The sequence below is a fragment of the Condylostylus longicornis genome, unplaced genomic scaffold, assembly GCF_029603195.1.
Source record: "Condylostylus longicornis isolate FDR11 unplaced genomic scaffold, ASM2960319v2 ptg000016l, whole genome shotgun sequence".
Taxonomy (NCBI): domain Eukaryota; kingdom Metazoa; phylum Arthropoda; class Insecta; order Diptera; family Dolichopodidae; genus Condylostylus; species Condylostylus longicornis.
The window spans coordinates 2953040-2973477 of NW_026577985.1; the positions used below are offsets into that span (position 1 = coordinate 2953040).

Here is a 20438-nt window from a genome sequence, read left to right on the forward strand (position 1 = left end):
TGTGCACCAGCCCTATGCTCCTCCCAATAGCGAAGTAGAAATAAAAAAAAATGACATGAAAAGTGCAAAGTTTTTACATATATATCATACATATATGTATACGGATATATATATAAGATTGCACTTGGAAAATCATAGGTTTGGACCAAACTTTTTAATAAGTGATTTCAAATATCTCGCCTTTCTCTTATTTGATCTTTAAAAATTTCGAACGGCTTACAGAATTTTGACATTTTGATCATGCTCGTTGAATAAATTAATTGAGTTCCCTCAACATGAAATTAAAATGTGGTTGCTTCAATATAACGCTAACAAAATTTTTCAATATCCATTTTTTTTTAATTTGGTATTAAACACATAAATTAACAAGTAAAAACGTTTCAGTCGGTATAAACCGACCGAAATATACCCTGCACTTTAACAATCTGAGTTTAAAAATTTTTTTTTGAATTTTCTTGATTTAGCTTTCATTGTTGTAAGTACTCGAACCTGTCAAGCCACTCTATAGAAACTGCACGGGTATGTCTGATCTATAATTTGACACACAACTGCCAAGTTTCATAAATCTAACTTTATTATTTTTTGAAGATTTAAAATTTGTTTCTGGTGTTGTATGGTATCTACCCAAACCTGTCAACCCATTCCTTTAAAACTTCAGGGATATATCGGACCTGTAGTTAGACACACGCCTGTCAAGTTTAAATCTAGCTTTATTATTTTTACAAATAATTAAAATTTCCATTGAAGTTGTATGGCAGCTACCCGAACCTGTCAAGTCATTTCAACATAACTTCAAAGATATATGTGGCATACAATGGGACACAAGACTGTCAAGTTTCATGAATCTGGATTAATTACTTTTCTGAATATATAGAATTCGCATGTGGAGTTGTATGGCAACTACCCGAACCAGTGCAGCCATTTAAATAAAATTCTAAGAACATATGTATGTAAAATGACACAGTATTATTGGACACATCTTTGAAAAACTTGATACTAATATACTCTTCTTCAGTTTTTAAAATATTAAAAAAAAAACTTTGAGTTGTATGGCAGCTACCCGAACCTGTTGTCCGAATTTATCCAATTACAATAGCAACCGTCGTTGGCAGAAAAGAATCAAATTGTAAAACTTTGGTGTCGATTGCATTATTCGTGCGATTGGACGAACGAACGGACGGGCATGTCTAAATCATCGCAGAATTTTACGTGTTATACTATACATGTAATATTATAAACTCCATACCAAAACGACAATAGCCTTCATGAAAGTATAAAAACCTTTTCTTAATAACATTGCATGTATTTATATCCGACTATAAAATATTTTTAAAAATTAACTATTTCGTACTAAGTTTTTATATCACATTTTGAGTTTGAACAAAATAAAAGTTTTCTATAAAAAAAAAAAATATGATGTGGTCAGCACATAACCGACCGCAACGTGTATTGTCTAGTTAAGTGAAAGTGTTGCAGAATATTATAAAAATGTCTGTTAAATACTTCTTTCCAATATTTAGGACATTAGTAAACTTATAGTTAACATACCTAGAAAAATGTAAATTTGGCTCTTAGTAGAAAATTGCTTTCTGCTAACCGAATTCCCTGAAATGCTCGCCAGTTAATTTCGGTAACAACCAGAACTCAAATATCAAATTTCAAGAAATTCCATAAATTCGTTCCGTAGATATGGTGAAAAATGTAAAATCGGCCCGCAAATCAGTTTTCGAGCCTGATCTTTCCCAAAAATTTATATGTTCATTGTTTTAATACGAGGAATTCAAATACTAAATTTCAATGAAATCGGTTGATTATTTTTCTTTATATAGGCAAAAATGTACATTTGGCCCGTAGTAAACGTCCAGTTGTTGATGCCTGATTTCTTCCAAAAGTTAGAAATTTTCGTGTACGGTCGAGCAAAGCTTATATATGAAATTTCAAGTAAATCGATTGAATATTTTCTTCAAAATGTTCAAAAATGTAAAACATGCTCGCTAAAAAGTGCAGTTCCCGAGGCCTGATATATCTCAAAAGTTGATCAATCCGTGCCATGGTGGAAATAAACTTACATATAAAATTTCATCAAAATCGGTTCAGCCGAACTTGAGATACACGCGTGCACACGCAGACCGACAGATTGCTAAAAATAGTTTACTTACACTTCCCTATTATGGAGAAGTGCATTTCCACCGAAAACTCGATATGCAAAATTTGTTGCCATCACATAACCTACCTATTGTATACACAATACGGTCGGTAAAAATCATATATGTACGAGTATGAACCATAAAAAGTGCGTAAAATATTTTACTCCGAAATGATAAAATCCAATATAAATTTTTGAACATAGTAGCTATACTCGTATATTTTAACAATGAAATTTACATTAAAAACAAAAATACTATTCTTCTTTCTCCATGGGGCGATTAAGTAGTGTGACTTTGAAAGTTGTATAGTACCGTCATGATAATTTAAAAGATTTATTTTAGTCTCATTACAATTTTGGTTAATTCAAATAAGGATGTAAATATATTTACGCATTATGTATATATGTATGTATTTTAATTAATTCTAAAATTATGTATACAAAATGAAAATATGTATGTAATGTTCACATAAACAAATATGTAACCACTCTTACACACATAATATGTATTTACATATATATTTATTTTTATTCTAATATCCCAAGTTACGGGGAATTGAAAACTTCATAAAAAGCTTTTAGTTTTTGTTGTTAATTTTAGAAATAATAGGGGTTTTCTTTTACTTTTTTTAAGGAGAATAAGAAAGGTTGAAAATAGAATGAAAAAAAGAAAAAAACACATTTTTAATTACATTAATATTGTATACGTACATACAAATCTGTAATTAAATTTTTAAGATTAAATAAACTTTAATTAAACCAAGACGTTTCATTGGATTCAAATTCTTAAAGTAAATGTAATTATGTATTCAGTTTTAAACAAAATTGTACATATATGGTAATACCACCCATTATAAGTTATAATGCTTTAAATTTAAAAAAAAAATCCGAATTTCAAATTATTTGTAAAAGTAAATCGAATTCCCAGATCACCAGTATTCCACAAAATACTGGTGATACAAATATCCTGTACAATATAATGAGCTGCTAATAATTTATATATAATACGTAAGAACTAAAGGCATTTTTCAAAATTTATAATGTATTTGTTAGAATATAATCTTCTTCGATTTCGCAGGTTTTTTCGATTAATCGAAAAGGCATAAGCATTACTACGTATGAATCCACAGGATCTTTGACACCTTTGATACGAATGTTTTAAGATTTGAAAACATGAGTGATAGATAAATTTATGTTTTTCGACATTTATTTGTACATAAATATGTACAATTTGTTACATATTTAAAAAAAAAAACACAGGTTACCAAACTTCAATTTTTAATAATGAAAACAAGAACTTGGCGTGCAAAAATTTTCGATTTACAAATAATTGACTTACGAAACATTTCATTTGGGGGTTCAAACAATCAGGTATAATACTATTATTTTCAAGATATTTCAGAATAACTTTTGAAGAATAACTTTTGAACTTTGAATTGCATACTCTTGCGATGAAATAAAATTATTTTCTTATTATTCTTTTATATTCTCTATTTCCGTGAACCACTTTCTAGTTCCATTTTTTACTAAAAAATTTCAAAACAGATTTGAACTAAAAATAAAATAAATTTTTTTTTTAAGGTATTATAAGTACTACAGCCCGAAAATTGGATCGTGAAAACCAACTGGAACATATCTTGGAGGTAAATAAATAATATTTCCTAATTTCAAATTATTCTATATATTAAACTGAACTAAAGAAAAAACTTTATTGCAAAACTTGTTGCTTAAGTTTACAGTTTGAAATAAATCTTAAGTTTAAAAACTTAAAGTCATTTTTAAAAAATTTATAGCTTTCTAGCTAAAATGATTCCAGGCTTTAGAATAATATTTTTATTAAACTGACTTTTTAATACTTTAACAGTTTTATCGGGTTTGATTTGCAAATTTTAAATTTAACCACATTTTCGAAATTCATCTTTTTTCTAAAAATAATTCCGTATAAAATATTTGAAGACCCATTTTTCTTAACCTTAATTTGATCTACCTCACGTTGTCCAATATGGAATTATATTTTTGATTACGAAAATTTGTAATCCATAGTTTATGATAAGTCAGCTCTAGCAATTTGTTAAAATGAAGCAAATGTTTTTGTAAAATTTAATGTAAAATGTTTAGAGTCAAAGATTTAAAAGTGTATGTGATATACTTTCCATATTTAATTATAAAATGTATTAGTATTATCCTATTATAAAATTTACTAAAAAATAAATTTAATACGAATAGGTTTCGGTATCGGATAATGGTCGACCACAACTTTCATCAACAACACGAGTTGTTATTTCAGTCGATGATGTTAATGATCAAAGTCCAGAATTCGATCAACGTTTTTATAAAGTTCAAATACCAGCTACAGCTAAAATAGATCAACCATTATTTCAGGTATGTGTTTAACGTTTTTAAATTTTATTTTTAATAATATTTCCTTTATACCTAAAAGTAACCTTTGACTATTGAACTTTAAATATATTAATTTTTTGTACTGAAAAAAAAAACAAATTTTTAAAATTTTTAAATTGATTAATTAAAATACAAATTTTCTTTTCTATTAAAAAATATTTATGAATATAGTTTATTTTTTCTTTTATAAATTTCAATAATGGTTTCCTTTACTTAAAATAAAATCAAATTGCACACAATAATGGGTGACATATGATGTTTTTACTTTATCTAAGATTTAAAAGAATATCAAATTTAATAAATAAAGTTGAGGAAATTTGTTTTTCTTTGATGGTATAGTAAAAATATATACGGAAGACTTCTTTCTTTATCGTTATGTAGTAAAATTAAATTGTATATTTTTGTTATAAACTATTAAATTTTAGGCTAAAATTTGTTCCAAAATTAAATAACATATTTTAATTGTAAAATAATTTTCTTACATTTTACTTTTTAAATATAAAATAAAATAGAATTTTAAATGTTTTCTTTTAAAAAACTCATTTAATTTTCAAATATTTTAATTTTCGTCTTCTCTTCAGAAATAAATGACACAAAAAAAACTTTTTTTAATTTATCACAGAATCGTTTATATTTTCAGAAATTTAAGATACAAAATTTAAATAACTAGTAAATCCATATGTCTTTATGTGTATCTTACCTCTATAAAATTTAAATTTTATATCAGTAAAAATATTTTATTAATTTTTTATTTAATCTTTTGGTTTTTCTTTCAATAATAATATAAATGGAACTATTTTATGAGATACGCATTTAAATGAATATTATTAAAATATTTTTGACTATAATTTTGAATATAAGTAAATAATTTCATATTCAACAGAAATTTTGCACATCTTTACTTAATGTCTATGAATTGTATTACGAGTATAAATTTGTTGTAGTACATTCTATGAGAGAAATTATATTAATAAAATTAATCCTAATATTCTGTTTATATTGCACATGATATTGTTATCATTATTATCATTATCATTATTATTATTATTATTATTATTATTATTATTATTATTATTATTATTATTATTATTATTATTATTATTATTATTATTATTATTATTATTATTATTATTATTATTATTATTATTATTGTACACGTAACTATGTTATATGCATATATAATTGTATGTACATATATTTTATGTTTTAAGATGTTAGACACATTCATTTTTATTATTAACCTTTACCTTGTTTCTCAGAACAATAAATTATGTATAAACAAATACATACATATATTACAGATTATGTTAATTTTTATATATTGCAAAACATAATAATTTTAGCATTTTTCCTTGAAAAATTTCGTTATACAATTGCCTAATAATATTATTGATTATCACTAATGCAATACCTATAATATTTTTCTTCAGTTTGCTTTCGGTGTAGCAAGAAACCAAAATTTTAATTATATGTAATTAAATTTCATGATTTTTTAAAAACATTTTTACATAAAAAATACTTTTGTAAAAGCTTCAATTTTATCTAAATAGTCCAAGAACGATTTCTTCAGGAATAATTATGACTTTCTAAACTATAAATAAATATGCAATTTCATCTAATGATAAATAGAAATAGTAATATAAATTCAAAAATTTAATAAGATATAGATAAAAATTTAAGTGTCGGAAAATTAAAAAGATTATGATTTTGCAAAAGTATTAGAAATCATGTTAATGCGATTAAATTTAAATGATCTTTAGTATATTGTTAAGGTAAAGAAAAAACATATTCAGTTGATCAGTTTATGTGCCAAAATAATAGAAAATTTCAAAAACAATTAAAAAAAAATTTAAAAAGCTGAAAGCATAATTTATTGTATTAAACTTGTTATATGTATATGCATACGTTTGTTTCGGTTTAAAACTTTTTAAGTTTGGCAACAAAGTATCTGCATATACATCTTATATTATATTGTAAAATATTTAAATTAGATTACGCTAAATTATGTATTTATAGAAGCTCAATAAGTAGGGTGCACTTAATATAATTTAAAATTTTACTCTTGACTCTTCTTTCTGTTTTGACAGAATTTTTTATTTATAATATTGCTAGGGTTATGTATTACATGCATTGTTCTTCCATCTAATTCTAAATATTCTGTAAATAATAATGCTAATAAAATAATTTATATAATATATGTATGTATATAATATATGTAACGACAATATCCATGATAAATTATTGGATGCAATATATTATTAAATTACGATACCATAAAGAACACTTTATGCAAAAAAAATATAAAAATTGAAAAAATAAAACAGAATTCAGGTTGGAAAAAATTATTAAATTATTTAATTTAATCTCAAAAATATTATGCTTAAGGAATTAGAAACATTTTTTATACAATATATAAATTTATATACACACATATTATTTATACACCAATAAGGAACGGAAAGGTATAAATATTCAGCTTTTAGTGTACACACTCATACATAAATAAATGCAGTTAGGTTTAATATCAAATACTACACATAATACAATGTTGATTTTATATAATGTTTTAATTTTATTTGCATAGATGCTTTAACAAATTTGTTTTATTAGAACAATGAGAATATTAACATAAAAAGAAATAAGAAAAGAAAAATGAACTTTTCTTGCTCTAATTATTAAAAATATATTATGGAATTTTTATACATAATATGTGTATGTAGTTTTTATTGAAATTTAAAAACAACCGTTCCACAAGACTCGTTTTAAAATTTATATTTGACTAAATAATATAATACAAGACTTGTGTCATAAGATACATATACTACAATAATACTATATTGCATATTATTATGTGTAATATAAAAAAAGCTAAAATTTTATATTTAATTTGCGTTATAAAATTTAACAATTATAAGATAAAATGGCTGTGATGTGAATATTTGCCTCAAACACATATATAAATCGCTTAATTTATTAATAATATTAATACTTTTAATATTGATATAATCACCACAGCAGCTTAATTTATTAATAATATTAATACTTTTAATATTGATATAATCACCAAAAGAATTTCACAAAACATTCAAGATTAATTAATAAATATTGTAGTACATAAAAATACTTACGATGTTTTTTAAATATCTATCTTAAATTATTCAAGAATTTTGATTTTACTTAAAATTAAAATTTTTCGTAAATATACAAAATTTTCGTAACTATACATATAGGTAAAAATATTATAAGATTTTTTTTATTTAGTATTTAATTCGCAAACAATTTAAAAATGTCTAACGGAAATCCAAACTAGAATTTCGAGAAAATTAAATTGAACGTATATTTGAAGTTTTAATTTTACAACTACGTAAAATTATTATTTTTTTTTGTTATATACACACATAATATGTTCGATTCCAGATTTTTGCAGGGGAATAGATTTTTTTTTAAAGATACATAATATTTCGATTCTGTTTTGAAATGCAAATTTAAACTTATTTATCAAAAACACGCATAAATTGCTAAGGCTCTAATGATAAATTTTGTAGGCCGAATTAGTTAATAATATTTGAAAAGGTTGAAGTTGTGAAATATTTTTCAAATAATTTTTTAAAATTACAAAAAAATTTAATAAATTATCCAATATTATTTATAAAGTGTATTCATGGATTTCCAAATGAAACATCGAAATCACAATCATGTTTCAAAATATTTTGTTTCGATTTTCTCTGTTGTTGTTGTTTTTTCAGTTGCTTCGTTTATAATATATTTTCTTCTTTGTTTCGATTTTCTTCCTTTATTTTTTAACATGGTTTTGATTCTTATTGCTTTTGTTTTGTTTATTCCTTTTACATTCATGTTCTTATAATCAAATATTTATTCATATTGAACATACACACTTATATTTAAATAAAAACATATTACATACATACTTTAGGTTGATGGTTCACAAGAAAATATTTATAAATAAAAGATCACGAAATGGCGTCTTAAACCTCTATAAATTTTTCAGTTCTACATAATAATGTTAACTTTCATTTTTAGCACTTTTACAAAAAAATTTTGAAAAAAGATGCTTATTAGTTTCACTCCGCCCGTCCGTCCGTCCGTCTGTCCGTGTGACTGTTTACAAAACTTCTACACCCTTAATGATAGAAACCTGAAATTTTATATGTACATAGATCTTTACCAGAAACTAATTTTCGTAGAACATAATTTTTACCTACGAGTATCTCCCCCCTCCTAAAAGTTATACCCCTCCAAAACCCTAAAAATGCCATTTTTCAACTATTTACTATAGTGGAACCATATGCATTTTGCAAATTTTGCAAACGCAGAAAAGCAATTGGTTGCATCTTCTATCACGGGATACTATACTTGAACTTTAAAAAAACAAAATGGCCGTTCAAATTTACCGTTATATAAAATCCGGTTTTTTTTTTCAAATTTAATTTTTGATGTTGTTTTTCTTCTGAACTCCGGGTTGTAGGCGTCTGAAATTTTAGTAGCTCTTAGGCACTAGTAAATAGTTCATTTCGTTAGAAGAAACTTTTTTTCCATCTCCACCCCCTCTCAAGTTATCGCCTCTTCAATTTTGTAAAATTTTAACTTTTGACGCCTTATATTTCTGAAACAACAAGTTTTTCTAAATGTTTATATTCGCAAAAAGCTAACGGTAAATTCCATAACATTAAAAAATATAATTATTTTTCTTAACTCAAACAATTAACCCTTAAAATCGAGCATTGTTTTAACCCCTCCTTAAATTAATTTTTGTTTTATTTCAAAGAATGCATAAAACGTTCATCCTAAATATATGCAATCATAGAAATATTTCCGTGTAGGAACGAAAATAATTTTAATAGTGTAGTAGGTATACGTGATTGTTTTTAAAAGCAGTATATTCTTTTGTTGAAGGAGAAGTGCTACAATACAAACCATTGGTTTGGCCCGACTTTATTCAAATATTAAAAAATGTCTTCTTCTGTTTTTTAATGGTTTTGACTTGGCCGCAGGCGTTCGGTTCGCGACTGCTTGAGTTCTTTGAATTGAACTTAAATTTTACAAGTGAACAAATTTATTAATTTTGTTTCACAAGTCATATTTTTTTGAATTTTGCTTTATTGATTACGTATTATTTTTTGTGCAAATCTAATTAATTTTGCCAATTGAAATTGCTAAATATAAAATTATTTCCAAGTTTCACACAAATTTTCAAAATCATATCAAAATCATAAAAATTAACTTCGATCATTGACTTCATTGATAAACTTCTAAGACTTCAAGGAAATCTTTTTTACTTCAAGTTTTGCAAAAATAATTTTGGTTCAGGGGTTTCCTCGAGAATGTGTAATGTGATGACTTGTTACCATGTTAGCACATTTTTTAATAAAAAAGTTTTCTTTGGTTCCATCAACAATTATATACCTTCTCCATTAATAAGTTTGGTTAAGATAAACGTAAAACTTTATAAGAGACAAAGTAGAAATCTAACAATAATCACATCTACATATATATAGAAGAAAAACAAAATAACTTAACGGTGAAAAAAAATATTGATTCCCGTTTTAAAGCGTTCCAAATCCCGTATTCAACAACAACATTATCAACAACAACAACAGCAACAACAACAAGATCAAGATATTGGATTAGAAAATTCAACGTGGGAAATATATAAAGAATCAGATTTAAAGGGATTGGTACCTGTATTCTGGGTAAACAAAGAATAAAATTTTCTGAACTTAATCAAAGTTTTATTTAAGTATTATTATTTTTTTTCAAGGTTACTTTAAATTGTTTAATAAATTTTTTATTAGATTTTGGAATATAAAGTACACATATTCAAGTATATTGGAATTTGATTTTGTTTTAGCCAAACTAAATTTTTTTTGTTTGAATTAAAATAATAAAGTTATTTATAAAAATGCGAGTTGTCATAAAAATTAAATATTAATAAATTCGTATAATTGACCTCGAACCTATACTAAAGTTATTTTCTTTTTGCTTAACAATATATGAAATTTAAGGATATCGACAAAATTTTTTGCATATTGAATAAATTTCACTGAAGTGTAAAAATTTCATTACATTTTCGGAAAAAGAAATTATAATTTCCTTATTTGTAAACAATTTTCTTCGTATTCTTAGTAATTTAATAAAGTTTCGTGAAGAAATAACAAAATTATGGTTTAATATAGCTATTTAAAAATTTAATATTTATTAGAGTGTTTGCAATTTGTATTTAATGAATTGAATACATGGTCGATATAATTGAATTTATAAATTCCTATAAAAAAAAATTGATAAATTTTAAATATATTTGCAAAAGATTTGAATTTACCACTGTGTTATGTTTTAAGTAAGGTGTAGTGTAATGCGCATTTTAAATTCAATTACTTTACAATTCAATCAAAAACTTAACTTTCATCTTATTATTATTAAAGTATAGCGAGTAGTTATGGCAATAATCATTGTTTTAAACTTTAACTGGTTTACAATTGAAAATAGACGTTTTAAAAGAAATGTATAAGTAATGTTACAACAAGGAAGCAAAAATAGACCCTTAGTTTGCTTCTTAGGAAATATAATTTGTCAACATGTTATTAAAGTTCTAAATATTTTTGCACGAATATTCATATTTAATTATATGTAAACAGAAACTTACATAATGTAAATTGATACCTACAGGTAGATTTATTTTTAACGTTTCGTAGACATAACTTTGCCTATATATGCACTTACAAAAAAATTTTTGATTTGTGTCTTTACTTCTGCTCAAGAACAATAAAAATTTTATACAAATTTATATAGAACTGCACAAATTAATATAAAACTACATTTGATCTGAATGTAACTTTTTAAAATATTTATGACATCTCAATTAACTAATTTATTTGTACATTATTTTAGCAAAATATACTGTCACTGCTTTTGCTTTTTTCATACTTTGTAAATTTGTTATGTTCATCATCATAATTTCATTTATTTAGAGCAATTATTTGGAGCACTTAAATTGCTTTAAGTGATCCAAATAATCAATATTTTTGTTATAACTGCGTTATTTTGTGTGAATTATTTTATGCCTGTCGTGAGTGTAAATGTTATAAATTTAAAAGTGGTTATATAAAACAAATTAAAATAGTAAAAATTATTTTAAAATTTAACAAAAAATATATTTATTTCATTTTTCTCCCTACTATCGAAATTTAGGGTGAAAATAGGGAAAATACAATTATTTTAAAGTAATTTTGTAATAATTTAGTTATTAAAAGTTTAGTTATTAAAAGTAGAATTAGACATTATTAAAATTATTTTCGTTTACATATATACAGATATATTTCAAAGATTGCATACATTTAGTATGATTAATGAAAATGATATGATATGATGTCGATGAGTAATAAGAACAAAGGTGAACGAAAATAATTTTAATAGGGAAATACATAGATTGTTTTTAGAAGCAGCATTTTCACTTTTTGAAAGTTTTAAAGCGTTAATTGTTTTTCCGCTAATTTTTGAAGTAATGTTTTCCCTAGACGGAAGCTCGGAAGATCGTCAAATTTTTATTTTTTTGTTCTCGGTTAAATTTTCATATGTATATTTTACTATTAAAAATATACGTACACGTATTCAGTACGACGTAACTGGAACTAAAATTCAAATTTTAATTAAAATTTAGGTTACAATTATTATGAGAAACCCTCCTTAATTTACATATTTTAAGTTTATGAAATTTAAAAAGTTATCACATTAAAGTTTATTTTTTAGAAATATTCAATTAACTAACTCGTAATACAATAATTAATACTTATATGAATAATACATACTCAGTGAAAGAAAAAATTGAAAAATAAATTAATTTTTCTTTAAATATTTCAAAAAGCAAAAAATATGAATAATGTAATTTAGAATGTAAAAAAATTTCATGACAAGTTTTATTCTTTTACGTTTTTGAAATATATAATAAGCTCATGAATAAACTATGTGTCTTCATATATTATGTACATATTCGTGTATATATATTTTGAATCAACAAGAAAAAACTCAGTAGCACGCGTATATAATATATAAAATATCTTTTGTTATAGTTTTCCAATAGGTAATAAGATCAAATCTGTTCAGAAAAAAACAGTTTTATCTTATCCTTTAAAATTAGGCCACTAAATATGTTATTTAATTTTTTTTATATAGATATTAGTGATGGAGGAAAAATTTTCGTAATTTAATTGGAATCCCGAACGTCATGCTATTGTACTTTACGTTTTGGTATTACAAAAAGTTATGAATTTATGATATAAGTTATTCAACCTTACTCTAGGAGAATCTGATTATGTGCTTTCAATGCCAAATTTCCAATTTACATTTTATTTTATACATACTTTATAAGAAATTCAAATGATTTATACGTACACACATCACTACCAATATTTTACATAAGGTTTTAAAACATTTTTAAAATATGTACCTATTACATTGTATTATCACAGATTTATCTACTGATTACTTTAAAGATGTACGCATATATATGTAGGTGTATATTGAATGTTATACGTATATAATTGTATACATCACTCTAATATAATTCAATATAATAGTAAAATACATCGATTCTTCAATTAGGTGGTTTTTTGAATTATGTTTAACGATTAGTCTAATGAAGTTTAATTATTTTAACTGTACCTAATGCGTTAAAATAAATATTTATGCAATTTTAATAAACATGTTGACATTTACGTTCAAAAAAGATTTTAATTTTATTAATATTTCTACTAAAATTAATTTCATAGCATTTATTTCACATTTGAATGTATGATATTTTTAACATTTGTGCTTGTATTATATAATAAGCTGTATTGGAAAATATAGTTTGAAAAATGTTCAAGTGATAAATGTATATATTATGCAATCTACTGGAAGCCAATTCAGAGGTTACTGTAGAATGTCCAAGCTTTTTCAAGATTTTGACAAAACAAAGAATTTCTGGATTGTGTTTCTAATGTAATTCATTAAAATAATTTCTGAAGAAAACATGCAGTACCTGTAAAAATAATTTCTACTTACTTTTATGGTTTGATTCTCCAAAGACTTTAAAAAGCAGATAAGCTACAAAACTGCACCGTTAAATACACGTCAGTTTTCCAAACATTTTATTTTAGAATTTCAAAGATAGTTTTTAATATAGTATCTGATTATCTTATCGCGTGTGCAGTTGTAAGGTTTTGATAGACCATTTTCTTACGCGGGAAGTTTTCATGAAATTGGAGAAGATTGCAATAAAAACTAATTTTTATGTTATACATATGTATGTATACTTATATAAATATGTATGAAGATTTAAAATTTTATGAATTAGTTAAAGAAAAATGTGGAATGTGCTTAAGTAATTATAAAAAGCTAATACTTTTATTCACTCACTTATGAAAAGCCTTACTTATTATGTTGTGATCTTCTTATTACCTATGCAATTTTAATTATCTATAATTTATTCAAAAATATTGTAAATATTGTACTAAAATAACAAAGAAAAAAAAATTTTAGTTCATGTTCAACTAAAAATAAAATTAAAAAAAGCTTTACGTACGGTGAATAACATCGTTGCCGTCCGTCTGTAGACATGTTTACAAAACTTCTACACTCTTGAAGATCCTAGAACATTATTTCCGTAGAAAGAAATTTTTACGTTGCTTCTCCCCCCCTAATAATTATCAACTATTTACTGCTGCGAACCCATAAGCATTTTGCAAATTTTGCAGACGTCGAAAAGTAGTGGCTGGCTTCTTTTTTTATTTTTTATTGATATGAAAAGAAAACTTCCTTTATATTGGTATGAAAAGAATTATATTTCGGAAAAATTATCAACCATTGAAGAATTTTTTGTGGCTGGCTTCTCCAGCGCAGTATGCCATATTTAAACTTTAAAAAAACAACACGACCGTTAAAATTTATCGATATCCAAAATCCGTTTTTTCCAAATTTTTGATATCGTTTTCTTTCTAGACTCAGGTTGTAGAAGTCTGAAATTTTAGCAGCTTTTAGACACTAATAAATATTTAATTTCCTTAGAAAAAAATTTTTTTCATTTGCAACGCCTCTGAAATTATTGCCTCTTGAAATTAGTTAAATTCGAATTTTTGGCACTTTATATTTCCAAAACTGTAAGCTTTACCAAATTTCAATACATGCAGATAGCTAACGATAAAGGTCATGCCATTAAAAAATGTAATTATTTTACTTAACTCACACAATTAACCAATCTTAAAATTCGAGCATTCTGTTAACGGCTCTTTCATTTCGTTTTATTTCAAAGATTGCATACATTGTTCGTCTTAATATTATTTATTCGTATTTGGATATGCATGAATGTAATTTTATTGATGTAATACGTAGCTAAATTGTTTTAAAAGCAGTATTTTCACTTCTTGAAGGGAAAAGTACTATATTACAGACGATTGGTTTGCCCCAACTTTATTATATAACCATTCATATATATGAAAGCAATGATGTGCATACTCTAGTTGTCTATTCTATGATATTACAGAAGAAGTGTTATGTGTATCATAATAGTGCATCTAATATTAAAAAAAAGTACATACAAGATACAAATCCTTTCAAGGTAAAATAATCCAAAGCAATCAAGAGAAATGTTTTTAGTGTAAAAGGTAAAATAAGAAAGCAAAAAATTTGTATAACTTGTAGCAATGTAGATCTTAATTAAACTGTCAAAAGATAAGATTTTTAAAAAGCCTTGACAGAAAGTCGAGGAAAAAAGTTGTTATTTTAATAGAAAACTCATTATTTGAAAGCTAACGTTTCTCTTTGTACGTAGATATGCGTACATACATGTTTTCATTCGTAGTTAAATTATTTAAATTTTCGTTATTCTATTGTACCATAACTTAATGTGCAATGCATTAGGTAGAATAAACCTTAATATGAACGTAAACATAATAAAATTTTAAAGTTATATTTATCTACATAGATACTGCACACATACATAAAAATGTCGTGTAACATGTGCATTTTAAAAGTAATTTATTTTGTCCGTACTAGTATACTATACTAGCACGGTGCAACAAAAACTGAAAACTTTTTTTCTCGTTCTTAAAAAAAATTAATTAGGATAGAATTCCATTAAATTTAATAAATTTTTCATTATTACTTTAAAATGTGCGTATCAATTTTTTAATGCCTTTTGGAAATCACCCAATGTAAGTAATTTACTGAAGTTTTTCATGTTAGACTCACTCTCTTTGACTTTCCAAAAGAATGTACAAGCAGATATGAAAAACAGTATAATTTCAAGATTCAAATATCAATAATATTTGAGTAGCTCAGTGTAACTCCATAAACCAAAATATTAAAAAAATGCGTTGAATAATATGTTGTTTGCTTTGCTTTTTACACTACACGTTTCATTTTGATTTTATAGTATGTAAAATAATCAAAAATTGATCATAAGTGGGAAATTAGTTTGTGCACAATAACATAAGACTTCGATTTTAAATAAATTTATACTATTTGTGTTCACAAATCATACAGAAACTTACCGAATTTCGTTAAACTTTAACTTATTGCAATATTTTAATTATAGACACCTCTTTCAATATATTGGGAATTTGAGTCAAATTATATTCATTATACTATTATTACTTATCAGATTTATGTTTATTTATAGTCAAAACGAGAAAAAATAGAGTTGACTTTGTCAACTCTGTGATACCCGTACGAATTTGTTATCCTATTTGCGAATAACTGACTATGGGACAGACAATGACTTTAAGTTGCCGTATTACCATATTAATTTACGCAAAATTTCAGTACTGTGTTTTTCAAAATACTGTGTGTGCCAAACTACTATTGGAGTTGTACGGCAGGTACCAGAAAGAGCCAAGAAATTTTAACGAATTTTATCAAGCAAATCGGCCCTACTAATATATTCGCTTGTGTGAAATACAGCCAAATAAATTTGAAGTTGTACGACAGCTACTAGAAGGAGCCAAGCTATTTCAACAACTTTTAACAAACACATTGGCCCTACTAATATATTCACTTGTGTGAAATTTCAATACCATATCTTTTATAGTTTCTGAAATATAGCCAAATAACTTTTGAAGTTGTATGGCAGGTGCCAGAAGGAGCCAAGTAATTCTAACGACTTTTATCAGACACATTAGCTCTACTAATATATTCGTTTGTGTGAAATTTCAATACCATAGCTTTTATAGTTTCTGAGATATAGTCAAATAACTTTTGAAGTTGTATGGCAGGTACCAGAAAAAGAAAAGTAATTTTAACGAATTTTGTGAGACACATTGACCCTACTAATATATTCGTTTGTGCGAAATTTCAATACCACAGCTTTTATAGTTTCTGAGATATAGCTAAATAAATTTTGAAATTGTATGGTAGCTACCCGAACCGGTACCCCAATCATGTCCAATTTAAATAGGGCTCTGGCACTTACTACAATAAATCATTTGTGAAAATTTGGTGAACTTAGCTTAATTAGTTTTTGAGTTATCGTTGGGACGGACGGACGGACAGACAAAGCCAAATCAACTCAGAATTCGACGCTGATCAAAAACATGCACTTGAGTCTATATCTAAGACCGTTATTTCTTAGCGTTACAAACGAAGGCAAATTTAGTATAGAATTATACCCTTCGAACATACGTTCGTATGGGTATAAAAATAAGAACTGGTTCAAAAAAGCTATTACATACATGTATATCTATAAGAAAAAAACAAAAACGTATTCTTTTCCTTAATAACAAAACATTCAAAAAAAATCTGAAAAATTTTACATAATTACCAATATAATGAGTAGGCAAAATGAAATCTTCTCCATGAAATAGAGAAAGAACTAAATTAAGAAATTGTTGCTACTATTTTTATATAAGTTTTATATTTTTCGGTCCTTGGGGTTTTCATCTTTCTTTGTTGATCAAAAAAATATTTATAAACTTTGCTTCACTCACATTTATTTTATGTAGATACAATTATGTGCTTTTATGAATCGATTACACATGATACAAAAAGTTGTGCTGTTTTAAATTTTCTTATTTATTCATAAATATATAGATATGTATGTACAGATATGCATGTATACATATTATGCATGTTTGCTTACGCAGCACATTTAATACAAAAATAACAACAGCGTAGATTAATTTTTACTAACTGGTTTTCTTGTTTTTATGAAATAAGTATATGGGCATAATATGGATAAAAGTTTAAATGATTTGGAAACAACCTTTAGGATTTATTTTTGGATTTTTTGAAAGTTATAAAGAATATTTATTTTTAAACTTTTAGCAAAATTGCCCAATTATTAAAATTTTAATAGGAGAGAATTCAATAACTGTCCTTTTACAATTTTAAAATTTTTATCGCTACAGAATTTTTCAAAAAATTTTTACTTTGGTTCTACCAGGTTTTAACAGTATTTTAACTACCATGTTTTATTTGAAATTAATAAAACTTTATAGTGTAATTTCAATTAATTTTTTTAAGTATTATAGTGAAAATTCAACTTTTAAGTGAATTAAAACTTTTCCCCACTTGTGATGTGATTTTCATTCTTCAATAATGAAAATTGGTAAGATACATATACATTACATAAGATACATAAACATTCATTATAAAACTCTTACTGCCACAAAATGCTTATCAATGAAAACGAAAAGTTTCAAAGTATTTTTTCATTATATATTATTATGTATTTATTTCATTATATATATATATTATGTATTTATTATTTCATTATAAACATATATATTATGTATACTATTAATCTTGGCTTATGAACATGCTAATCGAATAATTATTGAAGAGTATGTTGCGAACAAAAAAATCTATATTATTTTGTTTTATTTAAAAAAATCAAAATCGTGTAAGAACAAAGCACATGTACACTAATAAGATACGAGTATAAGAATGAAAGTCATTTATTCACAATTTCTTTTAAAGTAGAGAAAAGAGTAAGAAAAGTAACATGAATCAAAAAGCAGATATTATTTGAGTTAAAGTCTGCTGAGGCGCAAAGGGAATATGAAAAGAAATACAAAATTGTTTCTCTGATAACTAATATCGATTTTCATGTCAGAGTAGCTTTTCAATTGCAGTATACGATGATAGCATAAATTCTTACTTATAGAATAAATTTATTCCACGTAAATGATTTTCTTATTTAACTTCATATTATATTGGATTTGTCGGAATGCTGTAAAATATTAGATTTAAAATATTTAAGGTTACTCAATTTGTCAACGCTATATTTATGAAAAAAAGGAAAAAATATTAATGTAAGAATGGGTCATCAAAGACGAAATAAATTAAAAAGAAAAAATCGAATATAATAGAAGAGGTGAGAGGAGCACAAGCAAAGATTTGACTTTTCCGTTTTTATTTAAAAAGCTTTTTGATTTCATAAATGAATTTTGTAATCAAAGAGCAAAATTTTTGTCATCTATTTATATCTTTTAAAAATAAGTTAAAATATTGAAAGAGAAATTGGAATTAAAAGGAATTGCTGATCAAAGGATTTTGGATTATTTAACAGAAAAAAAAACTAAATAAAAGGCAATAAAATTAAGAGTTAATGCGCCTTTTAATTTGACGAAAGTTCAAAGTAGGATCGTTTTTTCACAGTATATGTACTAATATTACTGTACATAAATAAGTTATATATATATACTTACATTTAAAAATGTGTACATATACATATGATTATATATAAAATATATAAGTACATATGTATACAGGAAATTTGAATGTGCATATTGTGTAATATGCTGATTGCAGGCGTGAATAATTAAAATTACAGAAAGTTTTTTAAGTGAATGTATTGAATCATTTTGTAAGGAAATTATGTTTTAGAACTACTTGGTTATAAAAATTAAGATGAGACGCAGAATTTACAATGATAATAATTTCACGGGTGTGGTACTTATTATAAACTTGCTTTTAATAAGATAAAATTGAAACCGCTATTTTTTGTTTATTCTCCGGACTAAGTTTCAAAAAGTTGTGGGTTGAATTTCCCTAAAAAGTTACTTCAATTTGCTGTGGTATAATAACCCGAAGGTACTTTATGAAATATTTGTATTCACAAAAAGCGATTTTAAGTGAAAATGAAGTAAAGGCAATAATTTCAATTAAGAAATTTTAATGCAACCAATTTTCCCTTACGCCGAACTCGAATTATGTTCTAAAAAATCTTTTTTCGTGCTTTTACCATAGAACATTTAGAGTTGAAGGAGTTAAAATGTTCAAATTCAAGCTACATGTAGTGTTAAATTAAATAGTTTCCCATTAGAAAACTTACTTTATTTTAAATATAAAATACCAATGCAAACATAATTTATGCAACACGTACAATTAATAGTATTAAAAAACTTTAAAACCTTTATTTAAATTCACTAACATTTTTAACAAAATTATGAATTAATAACCAAATTAATGTTTATAAAACTTCTATATTCAGAAAAAGTTGTACAAAATTAAAGAATTTAAAAAGTTAAGAAAATTTAGATTTTGGGCAACTTGTTATTTAATGTATGCTACTTATTATTTTCGCGAATTTCTATTACTAAAATTCTTCCCGATTTTTTTTTTATCAAAAAACAAATATTTATCTTAATTTACAAAATAAATAATTGAATTAAGTTAACATTTTGTTGTCATTCTAAAAATGTTGCCATAGAATATTTTTTGTTATTAATAGATTGAGAAAAATAAAAAACATATTTAAAAAAAACCTAAATTGTTTTAGGAGAGAAATGTTACAAACAAATGATTTTATCTCTAGTTTAATCCTTCAATCAAATCGTTTGCACATATCCTAAAATTAAATTGTAACTCCAATAACTCAATTAGTTTTTTATTTATAATTTTA

The 20438-nt window shown here is 24.8% G+C and overlaps 1 protein-coding gene across 1 annotated transcript in view; it reads left to right on the forward strand.

The window, feature by feature from the left end:
• The window catches only part of LOC129605951 (fat-like cadherin-related tumor suppressor homolog), a 211050-nt gene that overhangs the window by 149541 nt on the left and 41071 nt on the right, over nucleotides 1-20438 (forward strand). Inside the window, exons 7-8 of the mRNA XM_055515986.1 lie at nucleotides 3728-3789; nucleotides 4373-4528. Coding sequence (XP_055371961.1) covers nucleotides 3728-3789; nucleotides 4373-4528 — 218 coding nt within the window. The remainder of the gene's footprint in view (nucleotides 1-3727; nucleotides 3790-4372; nucleotides 4529-20438) is intronic.